We start from the raw sequence: 26,969 nt of genomic DNA on the forward strand, positions 1-26,969 counted from the left end.
TATACTCCAATTTTTTCCCCCCACAGAGCTAACTTTGTTTTCATTACAACTAATCGAAACTAGTGCACGCTGCATTTACTGTACGGTAGTAGCATAATAGCAGGAAATCAGCTTGTAATGTTCACAAACAGCAAAAGGTCTTTTCCGTTTAAAGCCCAGTGACACCTTTACATTGCAACTCCTTTAATTGTCACTTCAGGTTATCAGGTCGCCTGTGAGTACGTTAGGTGTATCACCAGTTAAACCTCATACCCCTCCAGTCTAGACCAGATTAGTGAAGTACAATACAGTGGCTGCATGTTGGCGTGCCGAGCTCTCGCTCAGTCATAGTTAACAGACGCTGAAGAGCAGGTTGTCAGTTGACAGCGAGAGTAGATGACAAAGTTTATCCTGTGACCCTGAGAGACCAATTAGACTGAACATTGGAGAGCACAGATTTGTTCTGTTGTTGTTGTCTTTGCTATGCAGTCTGATCTGAAATGATGTTAAGAATGCTTCAATACTTTGATATAAAATCGAATTATGCTCTGAATCATCAGTTTTATAGCTTACAGGAAAATAAAGACGTGCAGGGAAAGTGTTGTCGCTACACTAAAATAGTAACCTCTATGTTTGCAACAGCTACATCGTCTTAGCTTTGCGTTGGAGTTGTGCTTTGAATTCCCGCAGCAAAAGATGCAGATTATTAAAATCCCTGCTGTTGAATATTTGCTGGGAGTTTAGAGCTGGGCTGTGCCTCACTTTGCTGAGAGTGATATCTCGGCTAAAACCATTAATCGTCTTTCTTTACCACCTCGATAATTATCGCTGTAGCAAAATAACAGCTCAGCAAACAGTGAAATTATACCTGTGGTAGGGAGCAGAGTAAATACCTGTTTAGCTGCCAGCAAATGTATTTATTAGACTGTCGCCAGTAAATAAGAGGCCTGTCTCGTTTTTTAATGTGTGGCTCTTTGGGGATTCCTTAACACCCCACCCCAACCCCCCATCCCTCCTCTGTATGAAATACCTCTGTTATGATTGCTAATAGAGGAGAAAGATAACAATGATTCTCAGCAGGGTTTTTTTTTTGATGACATGTTGCAACTTGTTTGGAAAAAGAAAAGGTTGGTGTGTTAATAGGGACTGCTGCATTCCAGGGCTCAAAAATGTAAGAGAGCCCCCCCTCCAACAGTTACAGACATACCACCCTGGGTGAGTGCTTAGTGTGTGATTCGGGAGTTACAGCTCATTTTGTCATTATCTGGAAAGTTCTTTATAAAAAAAAAAGAGAGGGGGAGTAGGGGGGGTTATGTTGTCCCAGCATGTTTGACTGCATTTATTCTGGCATATGCTTTGCATACTGTTGATCCAGATTCCTTGGCTTAGTGATAAAAGCGTCACATTGTTTTTGGGTCCTGACAATCAACCCCGTTTGTCGAATGGGTTGGCGTGTCCTCGCCGGGAGATAAAAAACCCAAAGTCCGTCATGTCGGTTTTGTCACGCTTTTGCAAAATGACATCCCTCTTATGTTAGACTTTTTTGTTGTTCTTGTTATTGAGCATGCTTCATGCTACCATGGCAAATATAATTTAAGAAAGCATATACATCTAAGTTTTCACGATTCAAATCACATTATTACAGGTCTCAATATATGTTTTTTTTTATTAAAGGGAATGTTTTCTTGAGAGGAAAAAAAAACTCATTGTCTTTTATTCCGCTGCTTGTCTTTATCCAATCTGTGTAGGTTTTTCTGAATCCTTTGTTCAGTGAAAAAAAAGAAGAGCGATTTAGAGGAAAACGCATCCCGCTAAGATCAGGTTGTTAATACCCACCCACATACTCCAGTGAAACAATTTCAACAGATAGTGTATTCTGTCTCTCTCTGTCTGGCACACACACACACACACACACACACACACACACACACACACACACACCATTCCCTTATCAACTGTTTTGTTCGTCAGTGGATGGATGATGAATCTTTTGACAAGGGATTAAATATGCAAAGAAAAATATGTAGATAAAGAACCACATCCTTAAGTCTGCACCTCTTATTCAATACTTCTACTTAAGCCTCGATATTAAGAGCCCACAAGCTCATAGCCCATCTCTCCTTTCATCTCAGCGTAGCGTCATTTCTCGCACACTGAGGCGAGTAACACCATCCCATCACCTGCCTTCATTTTTTTAACACTCCCAAGAACTCCCCACAAGGCTGGGGTACTGTGCCCTTCACCGCCGCTCCCCCAGTTCAGGAAGAACCCAGCAGGACGTGGCAACCTTTCTCTCCCCTTCAGACTGTCCTCTCTCATTGCCATCTTCAGTATCTCTTTCTCTCTCCTGCACACAAAACACCCCTGTCTTTCTAAACTCTATTAATTGCTTATTTGTTGCAATCCACGAGGCAGAAATTAGAGTTTAATTATTTGGTCATGTGATGACTGAAGTCCAGCGAGCGGTGACAGAAAAGTCATTTCTTTAAAAAACAGCCCTGCCTCTCTTGCCCGTTGATTATTCTATGACTAATTGGTTTTATAATTTGATAAAGGTGAGCGAGAGAGGGAGGGATATGAACAAGGCTATGAAAGGTCTCCTCAGGGAGGGATGCAGTTTTGAATCTTTATTACATATTTCTGTGAGGAAGACTGACACAGGCCTGAACTGACCTGGCTTGGTGCTAATTATGGCCGATGTCGACCTGATGACACAGAAGCCGACTGTAGCATCAGGGTTCAGGCTGAGGCCCGGGCCCTGAGGACAGAGGCCTTGTTCGACATGGCACCGAAGCACACTCGCCGCCACTGAACCGATGTACACGTGTCTGTGTGTGTGCCGTGCGTCTGCGTGGGAGTTGCATTATGTACAGTGAACAACACACATCGTAAGGGTAGGCGTAGAGAGTGGAGAGTTTCGATGTGAGAACGAGGGGTGTGAGTGGAGCAGCGGTTGTCTTTCATCGTTCTACGACAGGTGTAAAAAAAGTCCTGATGTTTGCCTTCCACGGGGATGCAGAGACCCGTCAAGGCCAACTGGCGTTAGGCCTTCCTTTAAGCAGACTTGAGGTGGAGACCCCTCGCTCCGGTTCTATTTCTGTCGACTTCATGTGATTATAAAACAATTAAGCACTTAGGAGTCTACTCTCAGTTCATTACATCCCCCTTGTTCTTTCTTTCTCTCTGTTCTCCCTCCTCCCACACCGAAACGCGGACATATGAAAATGTAGAAATCACCTTATTTCACAAGTAATTGAAAGCCACACTCGCTGTATGAGAGGCTAATGGAAAACATGAAACTAATTTGATTTGGAGGATATGGTGATAATGGAATATTTACTCTATCTGTGCTTACCTCGTAACAACTGATTAAGCAATTTTTCTTGGTCCTCAGATGTCTTATGAGGGAACATTAATAAACCATCTCAACCCTGAACTCTATAACTATATAGAAGTGTTATGTTTTTATGCAACAGTTGTCTGGGTAGATAAGTCACACACAAAAAAAAATCTCACTCATAAACAATTGCATCTCTGAGAAGACAAAGAGCAAAGTGAGACAAACTAAGCCGACAAACTGATAACACATTGTGCTTGTAGTAAAATGAGTATTACGGCTTTCAAGACTTTCCACATTGTTTTTTGTAGAAAAGTAATATTTAGTTTAGTAGTACATGTGAGTCTGCATTTTCAAACTCATTTGCCCACATATTGACCTACAAATGCCAACGGCGGTAAACAAGTTCTTTGTTCCAAAAGTCAAAAGCCTCCCTTTTAATATATAATAAAAATGTGATTGGTACTTGGTCATATATAAAATATTATCTGCTTCTGCATAATTTCGGTGCTTTGGTTTAGACAAGACTGATTTCATTTTTTGTCACTTTTACTACTCATTTAACTGCTTGTTGGTTTTGCATGGCATCTACTGTACCACCCTCATTTTCCTTTTTTCACTGCACATGACATCTTCTGTCTCACTGAGTTTCATCTGTGCGCCCACACTGATGCAGGCGTGTTTTGACACGTTCCCCCAACAGATTATTAAATCCTTTGCAGCCTCTAATAATACTATTATGTTTATGTGTGTGTTTTTATTGCGGGAGACACTTGCAGAAAGACCTCAAAGTCAAACGAGTGACAGAGCTTAGCCCCCATGCTGTTTGTGTTCGCTCAGACTGGATGTGCAGACTAATTTGTATTAGTAATCCAAATAATCGTATTAATGCCCATTAGAAGCATCACAAGTGGCGAGCATGAAGACATCATAACACCTACGTACAGTAAGTGATGGCGCCGGCTTCGCCTGACACAGTAAATAAAGACGCTTCCTGATGTTAAGCCAACAATGATACATTTTCTTATTCATATTTTCCCCCTTTGTGTGTTGATTATTAGTGTCCTTTAGAAAGAGACATGCTGTTTCATTCTTCCTGAGACATAAACATGTGGTTTAAAAAGCAGCAGGCCAGATGTGATAGTTATGATAAGTGTGATATGGTGAAAACATACAGTAGCTGTGGTAATGCACAGTGAAGGTGAAATGTATCTGTGGTGTAATGCTATGACTCCTGACATTTAAATATGAGGCGTCTTTTGTTGCAATTCAGCATCCAGTCTGTCATGTTTCTCATGTCATTTTCATGTTTTCTTTACAAATGCAGCCAACAGGCACACAATCTCACCTGAACAATTACACTTGTGTAGCTACATGCACAGTGCACCTCGTACTGTATTTCCAACACAAAGCCGCACAGGCTGGTAAAACCCACCTTGAACAGAGCTAAATCTGTATTCAGCATGTGATTATAACAGCACACAGCTAGTATTTTTAAACAGGCTTTCTGTGTTTCAAAACCCATTTTTCCCCTCTTTTCTGTGTGATACAAAACGGTATATGTTAATTGATAATCAGCAGTGTTGATTCAGTGGTGCATTCAGTGCAAATCTGTGCCCTTCTGGATGTCAGAGGGTTTTCACAGCCACGTTGGTGCCAACCTAGCTGGCAGTGCCGGCACCTGTTGGCGGTGCCAAGGCCTGGCAGGGGTTATCGATGCTCTCTGATGGTGCCCGACAATCACAGTGGAAATGACTGCGGCTGCTTGCGTCATGCCAGATAGAAAAGAGCATTTGCCGACAATGGCTCGCTTTCACCGTCGCTCCTGTTTTCCGAACGCTGCTAACTGCAGCCAAGGAAAAAAAACAACAGAGAATCAGGAGCTGCAGTGAACATCATGTAAAACATGTCAACACGCAGAATGTTGTGCGGCGATGCTGTGCAGGTCTAGGTGATGAAAAGTGATTTGCTGAGGATAAGGTTTGGGTGTGTGTGTGGGGGGGGCTGCAGCCTGTCTGTGCGATTCATGTTACTACATATCACAGTGACACCAATGAACTTGAACAGTAGGTACATTCTGGAAAAATGAAACACTTTCTAAAATGCTGCACATCCATTTCAGAGACGAAATATAACCTGATATGAATTATCTATTATTTTTTTAAAAAAAAGTATAAATAACACAGTTAGACAATTTAATCCTCTTTAATGTACCTGTAGCAAAGAGCTCAAGATAGACAGTAACTTCAGAATGATTCATTTGTGAATTTTACTTTCATGTCATCAGCGACTTTATAAAAATCTTTGTTCCATTTTTTAAGAAGCTGAATAATATCTCTTGTTGGAATGAATCTCTGAAAATATAGTAATTACTCCACAGTTTAGGTTCTTTATTCAGACACATAGAAGAGCCATTTAACCACACTGCACACCGCAGCTGTGTTTAGTCCACAGTGTTGGCAGCTCACTGAAACCCCGAGAATGGTTAAGATAAGAATTGATCACTGAATCTGTGCAGCAGCCTCTGCTCATAAATTCAAACAAGTCGGGGTCTTTTACAAGCAGTTTCAACAAATCTTCCATTTCCTGTTAAAAAAACCACAGACGTGGGACCCTTTGTAAAATGCAGCCGCCCCCTCAAAACTTACACCTCATGCTAACTACAGTAGGTGTCAATATTGCAAGACATTGTTCCATTGCAGGTCCGAAAGGTGAGTTTCAATTTTTATTTTTCCGTTAAAAGCTTCTCCGCTGGCCTTCTGCAGTGAATTCCTAATGTAGCCTTTCTGGACACAAATGTATTTTGAAATGTGCAAACTTTTGACCTCACATGGGTGGGTGGAAGAAGGATCTGGTTTCACAACTAGGGTTTGAATGGGAGGTACAACTGTACTGTTTCTACTGCGTAGTGATACAGCACACCATCATTTCTTCCGTTGTAGATTTTTTGATCTGTTCCAATTTCCGCCTTCTTTTAAAAGGACTCTAGTAAACACCTTCTGTAAATCTGAATGATTTTCTTCATAGTTGTTCCGTAGACTTTCTTTCGACAGCTGACAGTGGTTCCTGTCAAGCTAAGCCGAGGAGCTCACGTCTGTAGTGTACCATTGTTTATGAAACAACAGCTTTGTGTGAGAAGATGTACCATTACTGTATTTATGGTCTCACACAGAGGGAGTTTATGAGCCCTGCAAAGATTTAATAATAAGCACGTAGTGTTATGTAGCATTTCAAATGCACCTGACCTCCACGGTCGGTTCACAACCTCTGGCTTTGTCGCCGTGAAAGGTGTACTCACTTCCTGTTTTCTGTTGGTTTCCTGTTTTTGTTCTTACACAACCTGGACAGACGTTGTTCTTTTTTGTTTGATGTGGATACTGGCCTGATGTCGTACTATATCGCCCCATCTTGCTTGTTGTCTTATTATCTTTCATTCTATTCATAATATTTATAGGATATTAGTATTTTTTTTTAAACTCAGTGATCTAGACAATGAACTTTGCTTCACGCACTCATCCCTCTGGCTCTTCATACACCTCACACTTGCAGACAGTATTGGTGCATCTATTGTCACTTCTGTGTGTGTGTGTGTGTGTGGACAAGATATTAGTCTGGCCTTTGCTCATAAAGTCAAAGTGAAACAGTTATTATTAGGCCACCTTAAGGACAAATCAGGCCTTTATTGACAATACCAACAGAGATTACCTTGTCTGATATTTTTGCAGTTTGCTCTAGGGCAACGCCTGCCAGCAGGAAAAGGTTCATGAAATAATTACAAAATAATAATAGCTCACACATCAACTTGAGAAAACCTTCTCGCTTGATATTGTTTGCAGAGATTTTGTCGCTCTCTAGCCTCTAAACAATCTTCCTTTCTTACCTCATCTCAGTTCTTCCTCCACTTTGACAGTTCAGGGTTTTGTTGACAATATCAACAGAGATTAGCTTGTCTAATATTTCGGCATAATCCAGTTTGACATAACACAGAATGACCTACCATGGAGGTAAAGTTTGTGAGATAATAGCAGTGCAAAAGTAAATTGTTGAGATGGGAAATGTCAGCCATCTTTACATTTTTAGACAAGAGCACAGTCTACATAGATGTAGTGTTAGGACATCCCACCAAAATTCCCTTTTTTTTTGTAGTATAAAGTTAAAGTACTTTTAGTCATACAAACCTCAACATGTAGTGCTAGCAAATTGACCTTAATTATATATAAAGGGGGAGAAAACGCCTTTTAGATAATTTATTTTTCTTTGTTTACTGATTATAATTTGCTAGAGTATATACACTTGACCATATTTACAATGCAATAGCTAAATATTAGGCTGATAAATCCTTGCAACTTGACTTTGAGGGCAGTTGTCTGTTGACAAACCACCAACCTATAACCAGGGATGTAGCTCACTACCTTTTACTGTGCAGAAGAATAGAGTGTTCCCACTTTTTAAGGCTGTCATAAATATTTAGTAGTGTAAATACAGAGTGTACATTATGGCCAAGATGTAAATTTCTACCTACTTAAATATATAAATATTTAGGTTTTTGTCTTGTTTACGGATGGACATTAACTGTAAGTTTTTCCATTTGAAAGAAGTTATTACCCACTTGTATCATTTCATAGCATATATAATAAGAAATAAGTCTATAACCAACTCTTGTTTGTTAAAAGAGGAAAAAGTACATCCATAATCTGATTGCACATGCAAGAAGGACCATGTTTTGTGTTTTTGTTATCAGTTTTGGTGTTGGGTATGCATAAAAGCTTTTATATAAATGTAATGTGTAATTTTTTTGGTTTGCCTTTAGTTTATTATGATGATTGTATATCTCAACCACAGTCTAATAGTTCATGTTAGCTTTTGCAATTGTTGCCTAAATCATTGAATTTAAAATATTTTGTAAAATAAAAACCGCATAATAAATGAAGGTATAGTGTGTGTGTGTGTGTGTGTGTGTGTGTGAGCATCTGTGTGTATCCGGTAATAAATGCAGGACCGCCTCACTCTAATCAAGCTGATTAAAAATTCCTGCGCGCACAGCCGGAAATCGCACCACCGTTCTTCTCTATTGTGTGTGTTTATGTGTGGTTTCTCTCCCTGTCCACTCTCTTTACTTTATTTGTCTCTGCCAGGACTTTTCGACCTGAGATGCGGAGGAATCATCTGTTTTCTTATAATAAGGGGATTATTTCTCTCTTCCTCACACACCTCACCCCCACTCTCTCTTTTCTCTCTCTCTCTCTCTCTCACACACACACCCTCCTATCTATTTTTCCCCCTTTTTTTTTTTTTACCCCCATCTACTACCATGCCATTTGAAATGAGGAGGAGAAAGGGGAAGCACAAGTAGCGGCAGCACCAGCAGCGAGGAGAGGAGAGGGGGGAGTGATGAGTCAATACAACTAATAATTTAATGGGGACAGAGAGGGAGAGACGGAGTGAGAGGGGGAGAGACAGAGAGGGAGATAGAAAGAAAGAGGAGCTCCGTCCGGACGCCAATCCCCAACCAACAGGACACCTCCTACTATTACTATCGCAGGCAGCTCTCCTATGCGTCCACAGCAAGCCTTATTTATCCTCGACATCGGAAAGTAGACCGCACTTTTTGACCCCCCTCTCCTTGTTTTATTTTGCGGACCTGTTTCTCGACTGTCCGCATATCGTCTCCACATCGCCTCGATAGGAAGATCTCACTGTCGGTTATTATTATTATTATTATTTTTTCTCTCATTCTCTCTGCCGGTAGTCAAATCTAGCTAAACCGACGTTAAGCTATTTTTGTGTACGTTGGTCCCTCCGTGAACATACACAGCGAGGGTTTATTGGGTCTCGGCGGCGGTTATTATCATTACAACTGTGCCCGAGGTGCTGGGGTTCATACTGGCGACGGCTAACTGTACTGTACGGCTGCCTGCCTGCCTGCCGATGGAGCGATTTGGATGTTGTGGTGCGAACTAAAGCAGAAGTCGCCTTCACTTGTAACCGATGGACGCGGCTAACCGCTCACTTTGTGCTAAATGTCGCCGGTTCTAACGGTTTCGGTTGCCGTTCTTTTCCTCCAGTTGGACGGAATTAGCTAACGATAGGGCTAAACGGACACCACACACACACACACACACACACACACACACACACACACACACACACACACATATATATATATATATACACACACACACACTCTCACACACACATAACCGCTTACCAATGTTCGCCTATCACGGTCCATCTCGACCTCGTCGTCTCTGCCACAGACCTGGGTTGTTGTTTTTTCGCACCGCCTGTCAGTCCTCTGCGAAGAAGAGCAGGAGAAAGCGTCTGTTTAAGCACTGATTTTTTTTTTTAAATTATTTTTTTTTTTATTTTTTTTTAAAGATAACCGTTTGCTGTCATGCACACGTAAAGAGAGAGGGAGACGCTGAGAGAGATAAGGAGAGAGAAACCGGGAGTTGTTTTGGGGGTTCTTTCCTTTTTCCCCCCCCTTTTCTATCCTGGCCAAACTTGAAGAAGACGCGTTTTCCAGGCGGCGTTATATGCTCCCCAGTGCTGAAGTGCTGCGTTTCAGGTTGGTTTGGAAGATTTTTCTCTCAACTTGTCCTCCCTTAACTCCCCCCTTTTTAGGGGTATTGTGTCCATTTGACCTAATGCTCCTGTTCTTGTGTTTTAAGGTCATTTAAAAATCCTGACCTGGATCCAGACTGTATCCGGGTCTGGATGCCTTTGGCCCCTTGTTTGTGGGGAATTAGTTGCCTCATTGCATGGAATGAATGGGGGAGTTCACGATCTTTTGCGTGGGGGTGGATGATTTTACCCTTTTCACTCTTTGACAACAGCATTCCAGTTCATCACAATTCAGAAACTTGCATGCAGGATCGCCCATAATTACTTTCCCTTTGCAGTTTTATAAATGAATACATATTATGATTAATCAAATCTTAAAGTTTAAGTTTTAGGGAGTTTAAATAATGTATGTATGTCAGCTTCAGCCTAAGTCAGTATCTGTTCACTAAAGCACCTGTGGTTAAAGCTGCTGAAGAGACTCCATCTTTCCTTCCTCTGTATTTCTCCCTTGTTGTTTCTTTTCTTAACTTTGATGGCTATCCTCATGAGTCAGCAATTATCTGTTTTGAAGTTTTCTGAAGCAGCCTATCCCCCCCCCCCAATCCCCAGAGTTTTAAACTTTTTGCTTGCCATGTATATCGCTCTGCACTTGCAATATCTAAAAACAAAGTTCACACCTGTAAAGTCATGTAGCTGTCTGTGTGTGTGCGTGTGTCTGTCAGCAAAATGACGTTGCGGCCTTTCGCCTCCTTTTCCCTCCGAGCTGCGTCATGAACGTGAAGCCACACGAAGTGACTCAGAAACCGAATTATGTTAGTTTCCCCTCTCTGCGTGCGCCGCAACAGAACCTTGTTCCTTGAACTGCACTGTAGTCATTCAAGTGGAATCTCCCAGCAAATGAATGTGTTTGCACTAAAACCAGAGCTTGTTTGCTCCCTCTCGCAAGGGGAATCTCTAACGGGACACCCATACATAATACATGTGTTGAAAAATGGGAACTTTAGAGCGGCACGAAAACGTCACCGTGGCCCAAGTGAACACAGCTGAAGGAACTGACAGTTATTGCCGTAATGGTTCTGTTCTCAGAGGTTTCAATTACTTAAAGCACATTTTTTGCTCTATAAAAATGTCTCGTCACGTCTTCACATGTCAGTGATATCAACACACGAGATTTTGTGTTCATTGCTCCCCTCGCATCACCTTATAGCTGTGCTTCTTTTATGCCACACACATATCTCCGCTGACAGCTGAATCATTTTGTGTCTCTCTCCCCAGGTGATAGTGAGCAGAGGTGCTGAGAATGATGGACCATCTCAGCGAGGCGTGTTTAGGCAAGGAGAACTCTGAGCTGGTCAACAGCATGGGGGAGGCCAAGGCCCCGCCTGCCAAGCTGCCCCGGCTCGAGCAGAACGGCAGCCCCCTGGGCCGGGTCAGGCTGGGCAGCACCGGGGCCAAACTAGCCGGGGTTCCTTACAAACCCACCGGCCACCTGCTAAAGACCTGTCACAAGAGAGGTAAGAGGGAGAGTGTGAGAGAGATTAGGGGATTTGTTTAGTCAATTAAAAGAAAATGACTCAAGAACAATTTTGTTTGATTTATTTAATGTTTGTCATTCAGAAAGCAAGAATGCCAAACATCTGCTGCGTTCAGCATCTCAAATGTGAAGATTTACTCATTTTCTCAACTTCATGCGATGATTGTAAATTTGTGGGTTTTGGACTGTTTATTGGACAACACAGCATCCAAAGACATCACCTTGAATTCTAGGAAATTTGTGAGGGGCTCCTTTCACTATTTCTGACAGAGCGGAGATGATTCAGGATTAATTGGTAGTTAGTTTTCAGAATACTAATCACCAACCAACAAGTACTTTTTCAAGAAAAAATACCAAACATGCTTCTCAAATGTGAGGATTTGCTGCTTTTCATTTTCCTGTGTGACAGAAAACTAAATATTTTGGGGTTTGAACTGTTGGTTGGACAAAACAAGCAATTTTGAATATGTTACTTTTGGCTCTGAGATATTTTCATGAACATATTTCACTATTTTCTGACTATTAATCGAGAAAATAATCCATAGTGAAGATAATAATTGGTTTAGCCCTCATTTCGGACGTTTTATAGACTAAACAATTTATTAATTTATCAAATAATTGACAAACAAAACAATAAAGGAAGTATTCCTTAGTTGCAGCCCTACTCTGAACAAACTGATCGTGAAACAAAGATAGTTGAACTAACTTTGTAAACGAGTAAGAGGAGAATAAACCATGTTAACAGAGGAAAACTAAATGCAGTTTAAATAGCCCCCCCACACACATACACACCACCTTCCACCCACCACCACCACCACCAACACCCCCTGCATGCTCTCCAAAACTCTTAAACCTTTTTACAATGCATCTTTAGTTATCTCAGCACAAACACACATACACACTGCACACACTCCCACTGATTTGCCCAGACAATAGCTAATAGAAGAGCACTGTGAGAATTATTCCTGTGTCGTGCTGCATATCGCTGTGTCACTGCTCCTTCAGCCCTCCCGCTCCGACATTTGTTTATTAAGGGGAAGTTTCAGTCCTTTAAGAGCAATTCCTGTTTAAAGGGAGCCTTTACTCATGATTATGACATAGCTTTTTAATATAACTTGTGTCGTCTCGTGAAAAACACGGCGGGCAAAGCTATCCAAAATATGAACCTTTTTATGATCATGTTTTTCTATGTTTTCTTTTCTTTGTGGGTTGGAAATGAGCTTCAAAACTTGCAGGTTTGGGGATGTAATAGCATTTGGCAGCTAAGGCTCATCTGTTTGTTTGTTTGTTTGGCCGGTTTGGTTTTCTTTGGGCAAGAGGGACTCAGGAACTTTTGGAATGTGGCTGTGCGAGTGTCCTCAGATGGGCAGTTTCTCTTATTTGCTCCTTTAATCTACGTGTTGCACGCCAGCTGAGAGAGCCTAATTTTTCACCTTCATCATCTCTGCTTCTTTTGGCCTCCTACGACGTTTGTTCCTCCAAGCCTCCTCATTGCTCTCTCCTCCTCTTCCCTTTCATCATTTTTTGTTTGTTTTTTTTGGTTTCTTCCTGGGTAAAGGGTGAAGCAGGCGAGGGAGGCGGGCGGTCCGCGGCGGAGGCTTCGCAGAGGGCCCACAGTGGGCATTGTGTCCGAGCCCGAAACAATATTTACCGCAGCCCTCTCTGGGCTCCCTGGAAACAAAGCCAGTATTGATCCCCCAAATGAACCTACACAGCAGTCTTTATTGTTAGATCTTTATCTATTAAAATCGGGGGAGGAGAAAAGCAGCTCTTTCAGCACATTCCCTGGCATCTGTCGGCTTATTGATTGTTTTGCCAGAGCTGTGTGCATCTTCTGGAATGCCTGGGTTTGGAAAATATTAGAATGTGAATCATTTTAATCAGCAAGCACAATAAATGTGCAGAAATGTGTTCAGGTAATAGTAGAATGGAGGCATACTGAGAAAGTAGGGCAACAGGGCATCTCATAAACAGCGTAGGATTTACTAAGTACTGTAAGCTATAGATACCCTCTTCATCAACACTTTAACAAAATTTTGATTTCCCTCTGTAGGTTTCTTTCAGACTGAGACTTCAAAAGGCCAAGTCCTCCCCATGCCCTTAAACTTTCTTAAATTTCAAGGATGTTATTTTAGGAAAAATGGCATATTGGGTGATATTTGCACAGTAGCTCCCTTGAACATTCGACAGTCTTTGGACAAGGATTGCTCATACCACCTAAAAGCACAGCCACTGTTGACACAGACTAGTATACCTCAGGGTGCAGAGGTGGCTTGGGATTTGAAGTGCTGCATCATGGGAAGATGTTTTTGGGTTGACAGGCAGAAAGAAAGGCTAATGTGAGCCCACAGCCTTAATGGTTAATAAAATGTTTATTGTTTCAAAGGTTGAAGGATTTTTAGTGGCTCCTTCATGTTTGTTCACACCGAACTAAAAGTGATACTTCTTTCTATGATACATACGAACAGTATAATACTTAATAAACACACAACTCACACTAATCATTGCATGCCATAGTGCAATGTCTCTGTATTGTATTGATGTATCATCATCTTAAAACCTGGAAGATGAACCTAAGACTGCAGGAAGGAATCCTCTAACAGCTGATTAAAAAAGCTTCTTAAAATGGGATTACAGATGGAAGAACCATCTTTGAAAAAGATCATGGAAATTACATGACAAAAGAAAGCATTTCTAAATGAAAGAAATGGAACAAATTCAGTCTCTGAAATTGTGCGGGTCACTGTGCACCTCAGGAGTGTTTGATTCCTTGCGTTGTTCCTTGAGTGTTGGGCATTGAGACAAAGAGGTGAGGGTTTAAATAGAAATTGCCCTATAAAAGGAAAAAATGCCTTTGTGGTCCAAACTCCTGTTTTACTTCATTTCTGCACAGAACTTCCACTTAGCAGCAATCTATTCACTCACTCATAATCCCTTGACACTCAACCTCAGTGTAACTTAATCATCAGCGAGAAATATTAATCCCTCCACAAACACGCAGAATACTGAAGGTCAAAGTCTACATGTGAAGAAATGTGAACCCTTCTAGTTCTCACTTGTCTCTGTGTCTCGATGTCCTCAGGCAACATGCTGCCTGTGTTCTGTGTGGTCGAGCACTATGAGAATCCCATGGATTTTGATAGCAAGGAGGAGCATGCCGAGTTCGTCCTGGTGCGTAAGGACATGCTCTTCAACCAGCTCATCGAGATGGCCCTGCTGTCACTGGGCTACTCCCACAGCTCAGCGGCCCAGGCCAAAGGTAACCAGTGAAGTCGCTCATTGATTCTCATTATCATCTCTTAATTTTCTTCTCTGTTCTGCCACTTGATCTCTCTAATGCTCATTAACATCTTCTCTACAGCATTTTTTCACATGCTGTTACTTCTGTTAACGTGCACTCTTTATGCCTGACTCGCACACAAAAGCTACACACACTGTGTGACTATAATAGCCTTCCGCCAGCAGATCTGAAGCCACAGTAATGCATCCTGACACTGATCCCAGACAGGAGATGCTCAAGTCTCAGGGGTCACACACTCACACACATTCCCACACAGATGTATGAATACACAGGCTTACACACTTAAGTGTTTACATGCACATTCATACACTGTGCATATAAGCAAGTAACACAGACGCGCGCGCGCACACACACACACAGACACACACACTCATACTGTATATATTTATACGCACATATACTCAGTGACTCAGTGGGTGGGAGGGGCAGGTGGAGGAAAGGTTCTTCTAATTGCACTTGAGCACACGCAGGCCGAGGGTGGCTGTTTCAAGGTGCCTCTTAACATGCTCTTTTATTATAGCCTGTCCGTCCCCCTTACACACACACAAACGCACACACACACATATCATCGTCCACCTCTCCCATAAGCTTACTTCCTGTTATTTGTGCGTCCACTTATATTTAAGGCACTCTCAGGAGAAATTCTCATGATTGTTGAGATTTCACTAATAAATGAAAAAATACAATGGTCACCAAAATGCCTCTGGGATGGCGACTCGTGGCTTTATTCTTACTGTGCATGTGTTACTGTTAAATAGTTAAAATGTGTGGTCAGTAACAGCAAGCTAAGACTGTGAAATGAACTTTGTGCTGATGTACTCACTTCTTTTCATGTCTGCTCTTGCGTCCATTGTTTGTGTTTTTGTGTGTCCATGTACCTGTCGTTATTCCCATGTGTGTCCACGTTTACCCATGTTTATTTGTGTGCGCATTTGTGCATATTGCATCATCTAGGCATGATTCAGGTGGGGAAGTGGAACCCCGTGCCCCTGTCATACGTGACAGACGCACCGGATGCTACAGTGGCTGACATGCTGCAGGACGTCTACCACGTTGTCACGCTTAAGATCCAGCTGCACAGGTAAGAAACGTGCACACTCGGACGTCATGATTCACACACACACTTGAAAGTTTGTGTGTAGATGTTCATACATTTTTATATTTATTTTTTTTTACCTGCCTACGATCCACAAATGTGCAGTGTCATAAGCTAAAACACACACACACACACACACACACACACACACACACACACACACACACACACACACACACACACACACCAGTATTGGATTGCTTTGATACATATAGAGGCACAGTTTTACCTTTTAGTCCAACACTCACAACACACCTAGCATGTATTGTATGCCCAGAGGCAGGTGCCAGTCTGCTGATGCCCTCTGCATGTATGATGCTGAGGATGGCATTATTATTCACATACAACAGACTGACGTTTGGAAATGGGGAAAAAACTATCTGAATATCAAAAACTTCCTCGACTTATGGCGCTAAAGAAACACAGACTGGTTTATTTGTCAATTTACCCATTAAGTGATGGCAGCACAGATAGCAAAATAATCCTTGCATCCATGCTAACAATTTAGCTTGCAGTGTGGTGAGTGAGTAAGTAGATGTACAGTATCTGTTTGAGCTGCTCTATACTTGGTGATGTTAACCAATATGCAGATAATATTGACATTTTTGCATCGGAGATTGGTAAAATGTTTTAGAACCAAGCACTACTTTAGCTCTTTTTATAAAAAAATGAATGTGGTGGGCAACTGGAGACTGCCTATGGCTAAAAATGACTCTGCAGCAGATGAATACAAGGTTGTTCTCCTGAAATAGTTCATAGATAAACCTGGCCACTCTGGATATTTTAGGTGAAAAATATTTCTCCTGAATCTACATTGCTTATAATAAAGGAGACTAACAGGCTAAAACCTTCTTACACTGAGTACTGCGAGCTGTCTTGTTCCATCACTCACCATATTGTACGCTAAATGCTGCTCTGTAGGTGTGAGGCTTCGTTGTATTTATACACACAGCGAGAGCATACAAGCATTTATAGACATGGACACAAACAGGCTCATATATGCTCATAGACACGCAGACGCGCGCACACGCACACACACACAAACAGCCGTGTGGCGCTGGTGCGGAGGCTTGTGCCAGCTGCTGTTCCTACTCTTTTTCTACCTTGCTCTGCCTCTTCCTCTCTCTCCCCTCTCCTTCTGTACCCCCCCCCCCCCCCCCCCCCCCCCCCCCCCCCCCCCCCCCCCACACACACACACACACACACACACACACACACACACACACACACACATACACACACACACACACACACACACACCACATCACCACTACCCAACTTTACCAGTGAAGCTGTCTCTCACTCACACACACACACAGACACACACACACACAGACACACAAAATACAGAAGGCTGTGTTTATTTCTGGCATGCTAGCCCTGAATGCATGGATAGCTGTCTTTCTCCACTACCCCTTTATGTCTATCCCTCCTTCCCTCCTCTTGTTCACTTCCCTCTCCCTAGAGGCTTTCTGGCTGCTGGAGCAGTTTAAGGTGTTCTGGAAAATCCATTGTTTGTGTGTGTGTGAGGTTGTGTCTTTTGCTTCAAGCAGATGTTAGCCTCGACCGTTGCACACATCCTTTTCTATGCCACTCACTCGGTTATCTCCTTGCTTGTAACGTTGCCAACACATCGACTGATAGATTTATGGACACACACACACACAAATGTCTCATGCATTTGTTCACTCATCAGCCCTCACTCAGTCTCTCATCTCTCACTTGTCAAGTGTCAAGGCAGTTTTAACGAAAAGTAATTCAGTGAAATATGCAATGCGAAATACATTGAACATATGTCTGGCCCACGTGAAGTGTTTATCTAGAGCAAACTAGCCGCTCTCACTGGTGCTCAGTTTTGTTACTCCACACTCGCACCCACCGTGTAAATATATTTCTCATTTTCAAAACTCAGAAATCGAGTGTCGGTAAGAAATCGGTAGAACTGAATTCCTGCAGCACACGACTCTAGCACCAGCTAATGTCAAAGCCAATTTATTTGATATATAAATCTATTTTGATTTTGCTGAATATTTGTTGTCAGTATTGTTATTGTTTTGTATTTGTTTTTCCCCTTTTCTCTCCCTGCCCCACCATCCCTTCACCCCCTCCCCTGCCCCGACTGCCGCAGAAATCTAGCCAGTAACACCTTAAATTGTTTCGCCGAGCACAACGAGCCAGGAAGGTAGAAGTAACACGAAATAATAGTCGCCACATGCAGCTGATGTATAATTCATGCATCAATCCAGCAGATGTGTTGTATAAAGTAATTAACTAATCAGAACAATCAGGAGAGAGGGAAAGAGAGAGAGAGTGAGGGAGAATATGAAAGAGGGAGATGGAGTGAGGCAGGCAAAGAGAGAGAGAGAGAGACAGAGCAATCTCCAGATGCATCTGCTTGATGCGCCAAATGAAATCTGTCTGTCTTGGAGGGGTGCTTGCAGCAGGAAAAAAGAGCGGGAGCCCATGTGTGTTCAGCTCTTTTTCTCTCTGGTTTCCTCGCTCTGTCTCTACCACTCTGTCTGTCTGATTGTTCCAGTGATTTGGCTAATTCATCAATATACATTTTAAACAGGCTTGGACTACTATTGCAACCCGGTTTTAAACCTCTGTTTTGAGCGAAGTAATCTGTTCCCAAATTGCCAATTCTTAACAGAACGCTCAGTGCTTAGTATTATTATTAGTTGATTAATCGATAAGTCAGTTGACAGAAAATGTATTGGCAATTTTGATAATTTGATTATCAAGTAGAAATGCCTAACATTCATTAGTTTCAGCTTCTCAAATGTGAGGATTTTGCTGCTTTTCTCTGATTTAAATCATTATAAATTGAATATCTTTGGGGTTTTGACTGTTGATTGGATAAAAACAAGATGTAATTTTGGTCTCCGGTAACTTAAACTGTATTCTGACAAGGACTACACGATTGCTTGACCTAATAGAAACAAATCATCAACAGATTAATCAATAATGAACAATAATCTACATTTGATGTTTTTATACAGTGTTTAATTATGTAATATGTTTTCCATTTGCAATCAATTTTAGGATCAGGCCAAAGCTGTTTAGAAAATAAATAATGTTGGATGAGGAAGTATTGCTGTGTTAAGGATGCTGCAGGGTAACTTCCCCAAGTTGCCTCAGTAGTTGTTTGAGTCGAATTTATTTCCAGATTTAAAGATTGGTGTTATTACCGCTTTGCTCCGTAGATCAGGGACATATCCAACCTTTACAACCAGATTAAATAATTTTAATATTGTGTTGCTGAAATTGTGGCTTGTGTATTTTATCAATTCATTCAAGATACCATCAGGGCTGCTGGCTTTCCTTTCTATCTTTGTCTCTTCTCCATCTGAATTGGTTCTCATGCTCTTCCCTCACCCCTCTCTCCCCCCTCCCTGTACATCCCTATCAATCCCCCCCTTTCCTCTCCCTATCTTATCTTCCTTGTCCCCGTCCACCCCACACCCCCGTATGTCTCCTCTCCTCTCTCTCTCCACAGTTGTCCTAAGCTGGAGGACCTGCCACCCGAGCAATGGAGCCACTCTACAGTAAGAAACGCCCTCAAGGAGTTACTCAAAGACATGAATCAGAGCTCTCTGGCTAAAGAATGTCCCTTATCACAGGTGCTGAAGCCCAGTCTGCTTATTCCCCCAGAAAAAAAAAAAAAGATTAACGCCCAACCCTACCCCCCTTCTACTATTCTGCACAAACAAAACAAACCCCACTATCTCCATCACCTCTGTCTTTTATCCTTTTACTTATCAAATGCCCTGAGTTTGATCAAGTGGGAAAGAGAATCGGCATAGAAAATCCAAATCAATGGCTATTGTCGTTTGTTTGCCGCATGATTTTTTTTTGTTTCTTTTACCACCCCCGACACACACACACACACACACACACACACACACGCACACACACACACACACGCACACACACACACACACACAGAGACATGCATGCAACGGTAGCCAAAAAGCAGAGGTGTTATTGAACGTATGGTTATTGTTAGATAAACACTGGCCCGAACCCAGAACGATCTGGATTGTTTTTGTTCTTTTTCTCATTCAGTTAATTCTCAGCATTTCCTAGCATCAGGCTGGAGATGCGTACGTTCACGTTAGGTGTTATATTCTGTGTTTTTTGTCAGCTGGGAGGTTGGATAGAAAGCACTAGCGCAGATATTGTATTAACAGGCAGTGTAGTCAGTATATCATGGAGGCAGCTCTGGAGTGAATGGAATGAAACTGCAGTATATCTGTCACAGGGGCCAATAATGTATGTGTGTCTGTGTGTTATAGTGCAAGGAGATGTGTGTGTGTCTTTGCTTGAGTATGTTTGTGAAATGTATATCAACGTACAGGATGTGTACGTGGAAGTCTTGTGTTTTGCGTGTGTATGTATTTAGATCCAAGCATGTGCGTAGGTGCCTTCAGTATCAAGCCAGCTCTCCTCCCAGGCCACCTTATGGTCACCTGGAGACCCTCATTTGCACTGTGTGTGTGTATTTATGTATGTATATGTGTGTGTGTGTGTGTGTGTGTGTGAGAGTGAGTGGCTGCTCTCAGTGTGTGTGTTTGTGTGTTTAGCCGGGCATGAGCAGTGCGCTGATGATGTAAAGAGTCCCTGGGTGGCGTTCAGGCGGAGCCCAGCCCGGTCTGGTAATCACCCTGTTTACGGTCCATATGTGAAGACAGCTCAGAAGAGAGCACGCGCAAGCTCAGAGGATCTAACACACAAGCGCACACACACTTCCTCTGACACACATTAGCTATTTTCACCTACAAACTAGTCGCAAATGAAACTGAAGATTATTTTAGCTTTCCAGTTACGATGAAAGAGGATCCAGAAAATATCTTGAACTGAATCACTTTCTTTCTTGAATGTATTTTAGCAGCCAATTTGGTCCTAAATTCAGATGACAAATGGCATTAAATGGTCTTACATTTACTGTCATGCAGAAAGTCTTGCCAGCCATTGTCGATTCTTGGTAGCTTCGCTCACTGCAAACACTTAACATGTTATTTATTTCATCCTTTGCAGTGTGGTAAATCTTCATCTTTCTCCTCTGTTCTCATTGTTATGCATCTCAGCCAGTAAATGTTTTTTTAAAATTAGAATCAAAAGAATGCATAGCTGTATCGAATTTGAAAGCAGTGTTTAGTACTAGTTAAATTTTAGTACGATTTTATATGGTATACTATAAACAGTATGTAGAGTACAGATATCACATAAAACCATATGTTTTAATTGCTCTTGAGCCAAGTTTCAGCTAAAGCCTTGATTTTAAATCTTATTTTGTATTATTAAATTTTGCCTAGACATTATTTTATTTAAATGAAATTATTATTTATTGAATTTTCCATATGTGTTTTTTCATTTTTTATGTAATTTAAAGAGAAACTTGCAGCTTTTCTTCTTAGTTAATTTATACCCTGATGATCTACATGGATCTGTATCTGCCACGTTCAAACAGGCTGCCATGATGCTGTTTGACATCTGTTCCTCTGTGGGACCCGGGGCCTGCTACACCCATAGAGTGGTGGTTTGTTCCTACTGAAATGGTTTCGTAGAAAGGTTGTCATGTATGAGATATGTCCCCACGTTGCCTCTTTTCACAGACTCCCTGTCATGTGACTAGTGATGTCACTGCCTGCTTTTGGCCCACCCACTTATGTTTCTGATGGTGTGTTTCATTTACCTCAGAAGGCGGAGGTCTGAGCTGGGAATACCCGAGTTGATGCCGTTCCAGTTAACAAGTTGGAAAACCTTGCTCAGCCAGCCATTGTTTACAACTAGCCAGGTTAACCATTGTTATGCTGGTTGATTTAAAAAAAAACCACATTGTGCAGTATTTACTCATACTAAACACTGTTGCAACACGTCCACACGCAGTTGGACAGCAATTTGTGTATGAAAATTTCTGAGGCGCAAGTACACAGAAGTGCTAATAAACAGTACAAACTACAGCTTTCACTAACTGTTGATACGCTGAGCAGCCATCTTGGATCACAAAGTCAGGGTAGTGCGGTTCTCCTGACTTTCCAAGTTGGAAGTCCGACTTAAGGGTGTGTTCCCTTTGAAATTTCCAACTTTGAAATCAGAAATTCCAACTTCCCATGTCAAATGGAGCGCAACATGAGTTGACCAAAAAAGTGAAATGAGTGGGAGGGGGGAAAGGGGTGTTGCATGAGGGAGCAGAAGATTGGCACCTTTTAAGGATTAGTGTTTCCTTGATATTCTGCTGCGTAATCCCAGACCGAAAAGAGAGGTTAACAGATGAGAGAATCACAAAAAGTGAGTGAAAGAGAATTAGACCACCTCTGAACACAGCTCTGAAGAGAGGGGGTAGAGGGTTTCTTGTGAAATGCTGTTTTTGTCTGGAGCCTTGTCAAACATTTAGTTTCATTCCTTTGTAGCAGGGAGTCACGCTTTGTGTGTTTGGCCTACAAATGGCACGGGGAAACTTAGAATTAGAAAGAGAAAATGCATTAACTTAATGCCCATTGTCACTCCGCGAGAGGAACTGATTCTGACCTGTACACATATGAAGCAAACTTCAAGATTCAAAGCTAATGGCTCGGAGAAGCAGCGCCAAAATAAAACTTCTCCTGAAGCTGCCTCAATCAGCCGATCAGGCTTATTATTATTTATTTCGGATGTTGCCAGCAAGCTTAGCAACCCCCTTACCCATGTTCACAGAAACTATGGCAACAAACGAGATCCCCGCCCCCCCTCACACCACTCTTTCTCATTGCCACAACCTCTTCTTGCCCACCCCCTGCTCACTCTCACTGGGCGGCCCCTGATGCACCAGCTGCTGCGTTGCGTAGCAGCAAATAGTCATCAAAATGCCATCTTTGCAGGTCTTCACCACCACGGCTGCCATAGGCGCAACCTGGTTGCCAGTGTATGTTTGTGTGTGTGCGTGTGTGTCTTAGATTGAAGGGGGGGGTCACCCCAGTTGAGGTAGGCATGTGCCATAATTGAGCTGTGTTAGGTGTTGGCGAGAGACGAGGCACAGTGTTGCAAATGGGATTCGCTTTTCCCTATCTGATTCAAGACATCAGGCTAAGTTGGAATGTGTGCGTTTATGTGTGTGTGTGTGTACTTAATTGTGTGTGTGTGTGTGCATTTGTGTAACTACACCATGTGTGTTTGTCCGCAGGGGTTCTACTTTGTGTGTGTTTGCATTTGCCAGTGTGTGCACCACACTCTAACGCTGGCAGCTGGGTGCCTACAGTACCTGCCTGCTGCCCCGCTATTCTCTTACCCACACACACGCACACACTCCCTCCTTCTTTCTCTCTCTTCCTGTCTCTCATGATGGGGAGTGGAGTAGATGCTAGGGACCGATAGTAGCCCAGTGCCACTTCCTGGTCTTGCTGATAAGCTCTCTGTGCTGCAGATGGCTATCACTTAAAGGGTCCACACACATGCTCATTCGCGCACACACCCACACACACTGCTACCTGTTGACAAGCCCTAGCACAGCCCTCCTGCTGGCACCGCAGTGGCAGCAGAGGCTCTGGTTATCTGCTTGATTTCACTTAGTGCGTATGCATGTGTGTGTGACAGAGCAGTGGGGAGAGTGAGAGAGAGAATAGGTGTGTGTGTGTGTGTGTGTGTGTGTATTGTTTCATTCACACATACACACAGGGCCCCCTGTGAGAGGTAGAGTGATGTATTGAGGGAGAGGGCTGATTAATGAGGAGCGTTTATTAGAACATCTGTGTCAAAGATGGCGGGGAATGAGGGAACGAGAGAGAGAGAGAGAGAGAGAGAGAGAGAAAAAGGCACACTGTCTTCTGCAGGCCTCTTGTTTGTTGCCTGGAGCAGCCTTAGCCCAGATATACTGTAAATAAAACATGGCAGGCTGGAGGAGAGGAGTTCATTATCCTGCTGGCTTAAATGAGAATTCTTTTTACTTTTAATATATATATATCTTTGGTTTGGGAGTTGGCTACCGGAACCAGGTGAGACTGGAATGTAGGATTTGCTGCTCTACAAACCGTCATCCCAAATATACACTTGTTTTTTTTTTTTCCAGTCCAGAACCAAACCATTAATTATGATTTACACAGCCTTTTGCACATCACAATGAACAAACAGGAATTATCATTTTAAAACCATAGAAGGCTGAACTAGCAGTTGCTGTTTCCTAATGCCAATATTACATAAATCCAAAAGAAGGAGCTGCTTCATGAATAAATGTATGACCCATTAAAAGGGCCATTCTGACTTCCTAACCCTAACCTGAACTCTATCAGGGTTTTCATTGAATGGCGGCTTTTCAGTATATCTATAAAAGACTGCTTTGTTACACCATGCAAGTCCAAAGCAGACCTCTTCACCCTTCTGTTTTTCATTATGACGGCATGATGCAGCACAGCATGGTTGGCACAAATTTACATCCATCTGCAGTCTCCAACGTGACTCTCGCCCCACTTGCTTATATTTGACTTCGTAAATAAAAGCAGCTAAATGGTTGTGACAAAGTGCAAGCAAGGTTGACTCTACCTGGTACAAGCAGGTATGGCGAGTCACGCCATGATGACGAGTAGTTAAGGTTGGCAACCTCTGTCACCTTTGTAGAAAGGTGAACAGCGGCACACATACGTGAATTCTTCCTCTACATTTAGTTGTCTTGTGTCGTCTTAGTTTCATTTTAATACTATTGCACCAAGATCTTTGCGTCTAGCTCAGTCAATGTCTTTGAGAGCTCTAGCTTTTATAAACTCTTGTGTGGTGTTATTAGCCCTTAACGTCCCAATAGCAATGTTTTGTTCTGTAACTCTTTGTAGGAGGAGGAAACACGTGAAGATGGTTAAATTAATGCTTAAAGCTGACTACCTTTTGCTTTAGTTCATCCTCAAGAAGATCCCTCCTTGCCACAGTTTGACGAAGGAAACTTGTGTCCATCTTGCCTGTTTTGGATCCTCCAATGAACTTTGCCCGCGTTTGTTTTTTTGGTGCATTCTCATGTGTTAGATTTCGGAGTGGTGCCATCACAAAAGGTGCATACAGCTTTAATAGAGCGGTCCGGAGTCCAGAGTTAGATCGACCTTTCTGACGGCACAACTGCCACCCTTTACCCTCCTTTTGTGCAGAAAAGCTGGAGCCAGGGAACCAGAATCATCCTGTACCAGATCATTGTGCTTGGACTGCCATGCTGCTCTGCCAGAAGGTTCCCCCGCCATCCTCCAAGCATATATTATATGAAAATGATAAAGATGGCATACCTGTAATTTGAAAACAGATGGTTTGGTTCTTTTGAATATTTATAACAATCAAAAACAATTTCTCCTGCACCAACCTCGCTATTTGCCTGGAGGCCGGCAAGGTGTTAAAACATTCATTTTAATGAAACTGGAAGGCAGAAAAAAAAAAAAAACGCCTCTTTGTTTCTCTGAGGCGAAAGAAGGACGGTTGAAGTAAATGTAGAGAGGGCAAAGACTCTACTCTAAAGGGGGAGATAGGAGCACATGTGTGTCGGAGAACGACATGCTCAGTGCGGCCCTCTATCTGCTTGAAGTTGTTGTCTTAAACAGATTGTATAAATAAAGCGCTGAAAAATAAGAGGTTTATCTGTTTACATCACCCAACTCCCCAGATGCTGATATTCAATAAGCCACTATCTTCTTTCCTTTTGAAGGTAAATATATTTCCTGCCGCCTGCTCTTGATGTCAACAGACTCAGAACTCAGTTGACCTTGTAATTTACCCACTCTAAAATAAAAAAAAATCAAACTCAACGGCATTTGATAAAAAACAATAGATAAAGCCTTTTTTGATTTAATTTGTTTTACCTTTTAGCAGAGGGGATCCAAAATTTCTGCATGTCTGATACTTTTCAGTTGGCTTTTTTTAGTGCTGGGTTTTACCGTGTCCCTATCTTTTATTTGTTTTGACAAGCTACAGTGTTACTGCATGTTTCACAAGGTTTAATATTATGTCTGTATTTTCCACAATGAGAATCTAAAGTCTCTCTCTCGTTCTCTCTCCCTCTCAATCAATCTCTCTCTTTCAGAGTATGATTTCCTCCATTGTGAACAGCACTTACTATGCAAATGTGTCGGCGGCGAAGTGTCAGGAATTTGGGCGCTGGTATAAACATTTCAAGAAGACAAAAGATATGATGGGTAAGCAAAACGGAGGGGCGCAAAGTATGGCGTTCATACTTTTGTCTCTGTGCGCGCACACACATTCACACACATACACACCACTCGCCAATACAATATGTTCTCTAACCAACCGTCTCTTTGTCTTCCTGCTGTTGCATGAAGCAGAAATACATTTTTATCTTGTTATCTAATAATTCAAGATTATCTCCACACTGTTTTGCAGTTGAACACAGTGTTATCTTTAATGTATCCATTATTGCTTTAAATAACACTAATGCAAGAGTCAAATTGAGGCTTCTTACTGTTTTATTTTTGTTTGTGAGTACAACGCTTTAGTTTTCTATGAACAAGAGGCAGCAATATCTTCAACTGGCCACCGCCTAGTCTGAAATTCAATTAGTTTTTCTTATCAACCCTCTAACAACGCATGCTTTATATTATCTCAAAAAAATCCCCTTTGACCCTCCAGGAAATGAGGTTATATGATCCTAGTAGCACCCTACCCGGAGATAGAATTGCGATATATTTTTATGTCTTTTGATTAAGCAGAACACCACTCTTTGCAAGGCTCATAAGGCAGTGTAATGTTGAGATATTAGCTTTAACAATCTGTTGAACAATCTTTTTTTTCTTTGCCAGTGCGCTACTGCTCGCTGTGATGACAGATGAGATATTATATCAAAATGTTTTCACAGCCTACATGCAAATAGTATGTTGTGATCATATCTTATCTGATGTTTTTTTTCTTCTGTTAAAGTGGCAACATACGCTGGGAACATTATTTACTTCAGACCTGCTGCACTTGTGTATTCTCTTGCATACTCCTACACATTTTCTGTCATAATTGTTTTCTATCTGGTTTTTATTTTCCTCAAAAAATGGGTCTGCTGCAGCTGCCAGGAAGGCCTTAGTGATGCTCGTGTTTTAAATGTCACATTTCTGCTTACCTGGAGTGGGAGAGAAGTACTGTAGAAAGCCTTAACCCTGTCTTCTTTCCTCACTACTCTACACTGTATGCTGTGTGTGTGTGTGTGTGT

At 42.1% G+C, this 26,969-nt stretch overlaps 1 protein-coding gene and 1 long non-coding RNA gene across 2 annotated transcripts in view; one reads left to right on the forward strand and one right to left on the reverse strand.

Moving 5' to 3' along the window:
• Positions 1–4,693: 4,693 nt before the first annotated feature.
• LOC123967795 lies at positions 4,694–9,864 on the reverse strand. Its single transcript, XR_006824347.1, has 2 exons — positions 9,525–9,864; positions 4,694–5,162 (listed from the first exon to the last, which is right to left on the reverse strand). It is a non-coding gene; the product is annotated as an uncharacterized LOC123967795 (long non-coding RNA).
• Positions 8,688–26,969, forward strand: part of LOC123967794 (DNA-binding protein SATB1) — a 53,728-nt gene continuing 35,446 nt past the window's right edge. The window contains exons 1-6 of the mRNA XM_046044036.1: positions 8,688–9,884; positions 11,156–11,394; positions 14,497–14,673; positions 15,670–15,796; positions 19,311–19,434; positions 25,839–25,950. Coding sequence (XP_045899992.1) covers positions 11,181–11,394; positions 14,497–14,673; positions 15,670–15,796; positions 19,311–19,434; positions 25,839–25,950 — 754 coding nt within the window. The 5' untranslated portion in view covers positions 8,688–9,884; positions 11,156–11,180. The remainder of the gene's footprint in view (positions 9,885–11,155; positions 11,395–14,496; positions 14,674–15,669; positions 15,797–19,310; positions 19,435–25,838; positions 25,951–26,969) is intronic.

This window comes from Micropterus dolomieu, linkage group LG03 (assembly GCF_021292245.1).
Source record: "Micropterus dolomieu isolate WLL.071019.BEF.003 ecotype Adirondacks linkage group LG03, ASM2129224v1, whole genome shotgun sequence".
NCBI lineage: Eukaryota > Metazoa > Chordata > Actinopteri > Centrarchiformes > Centrarchidae > Micropterus > Micropterus dolomieu.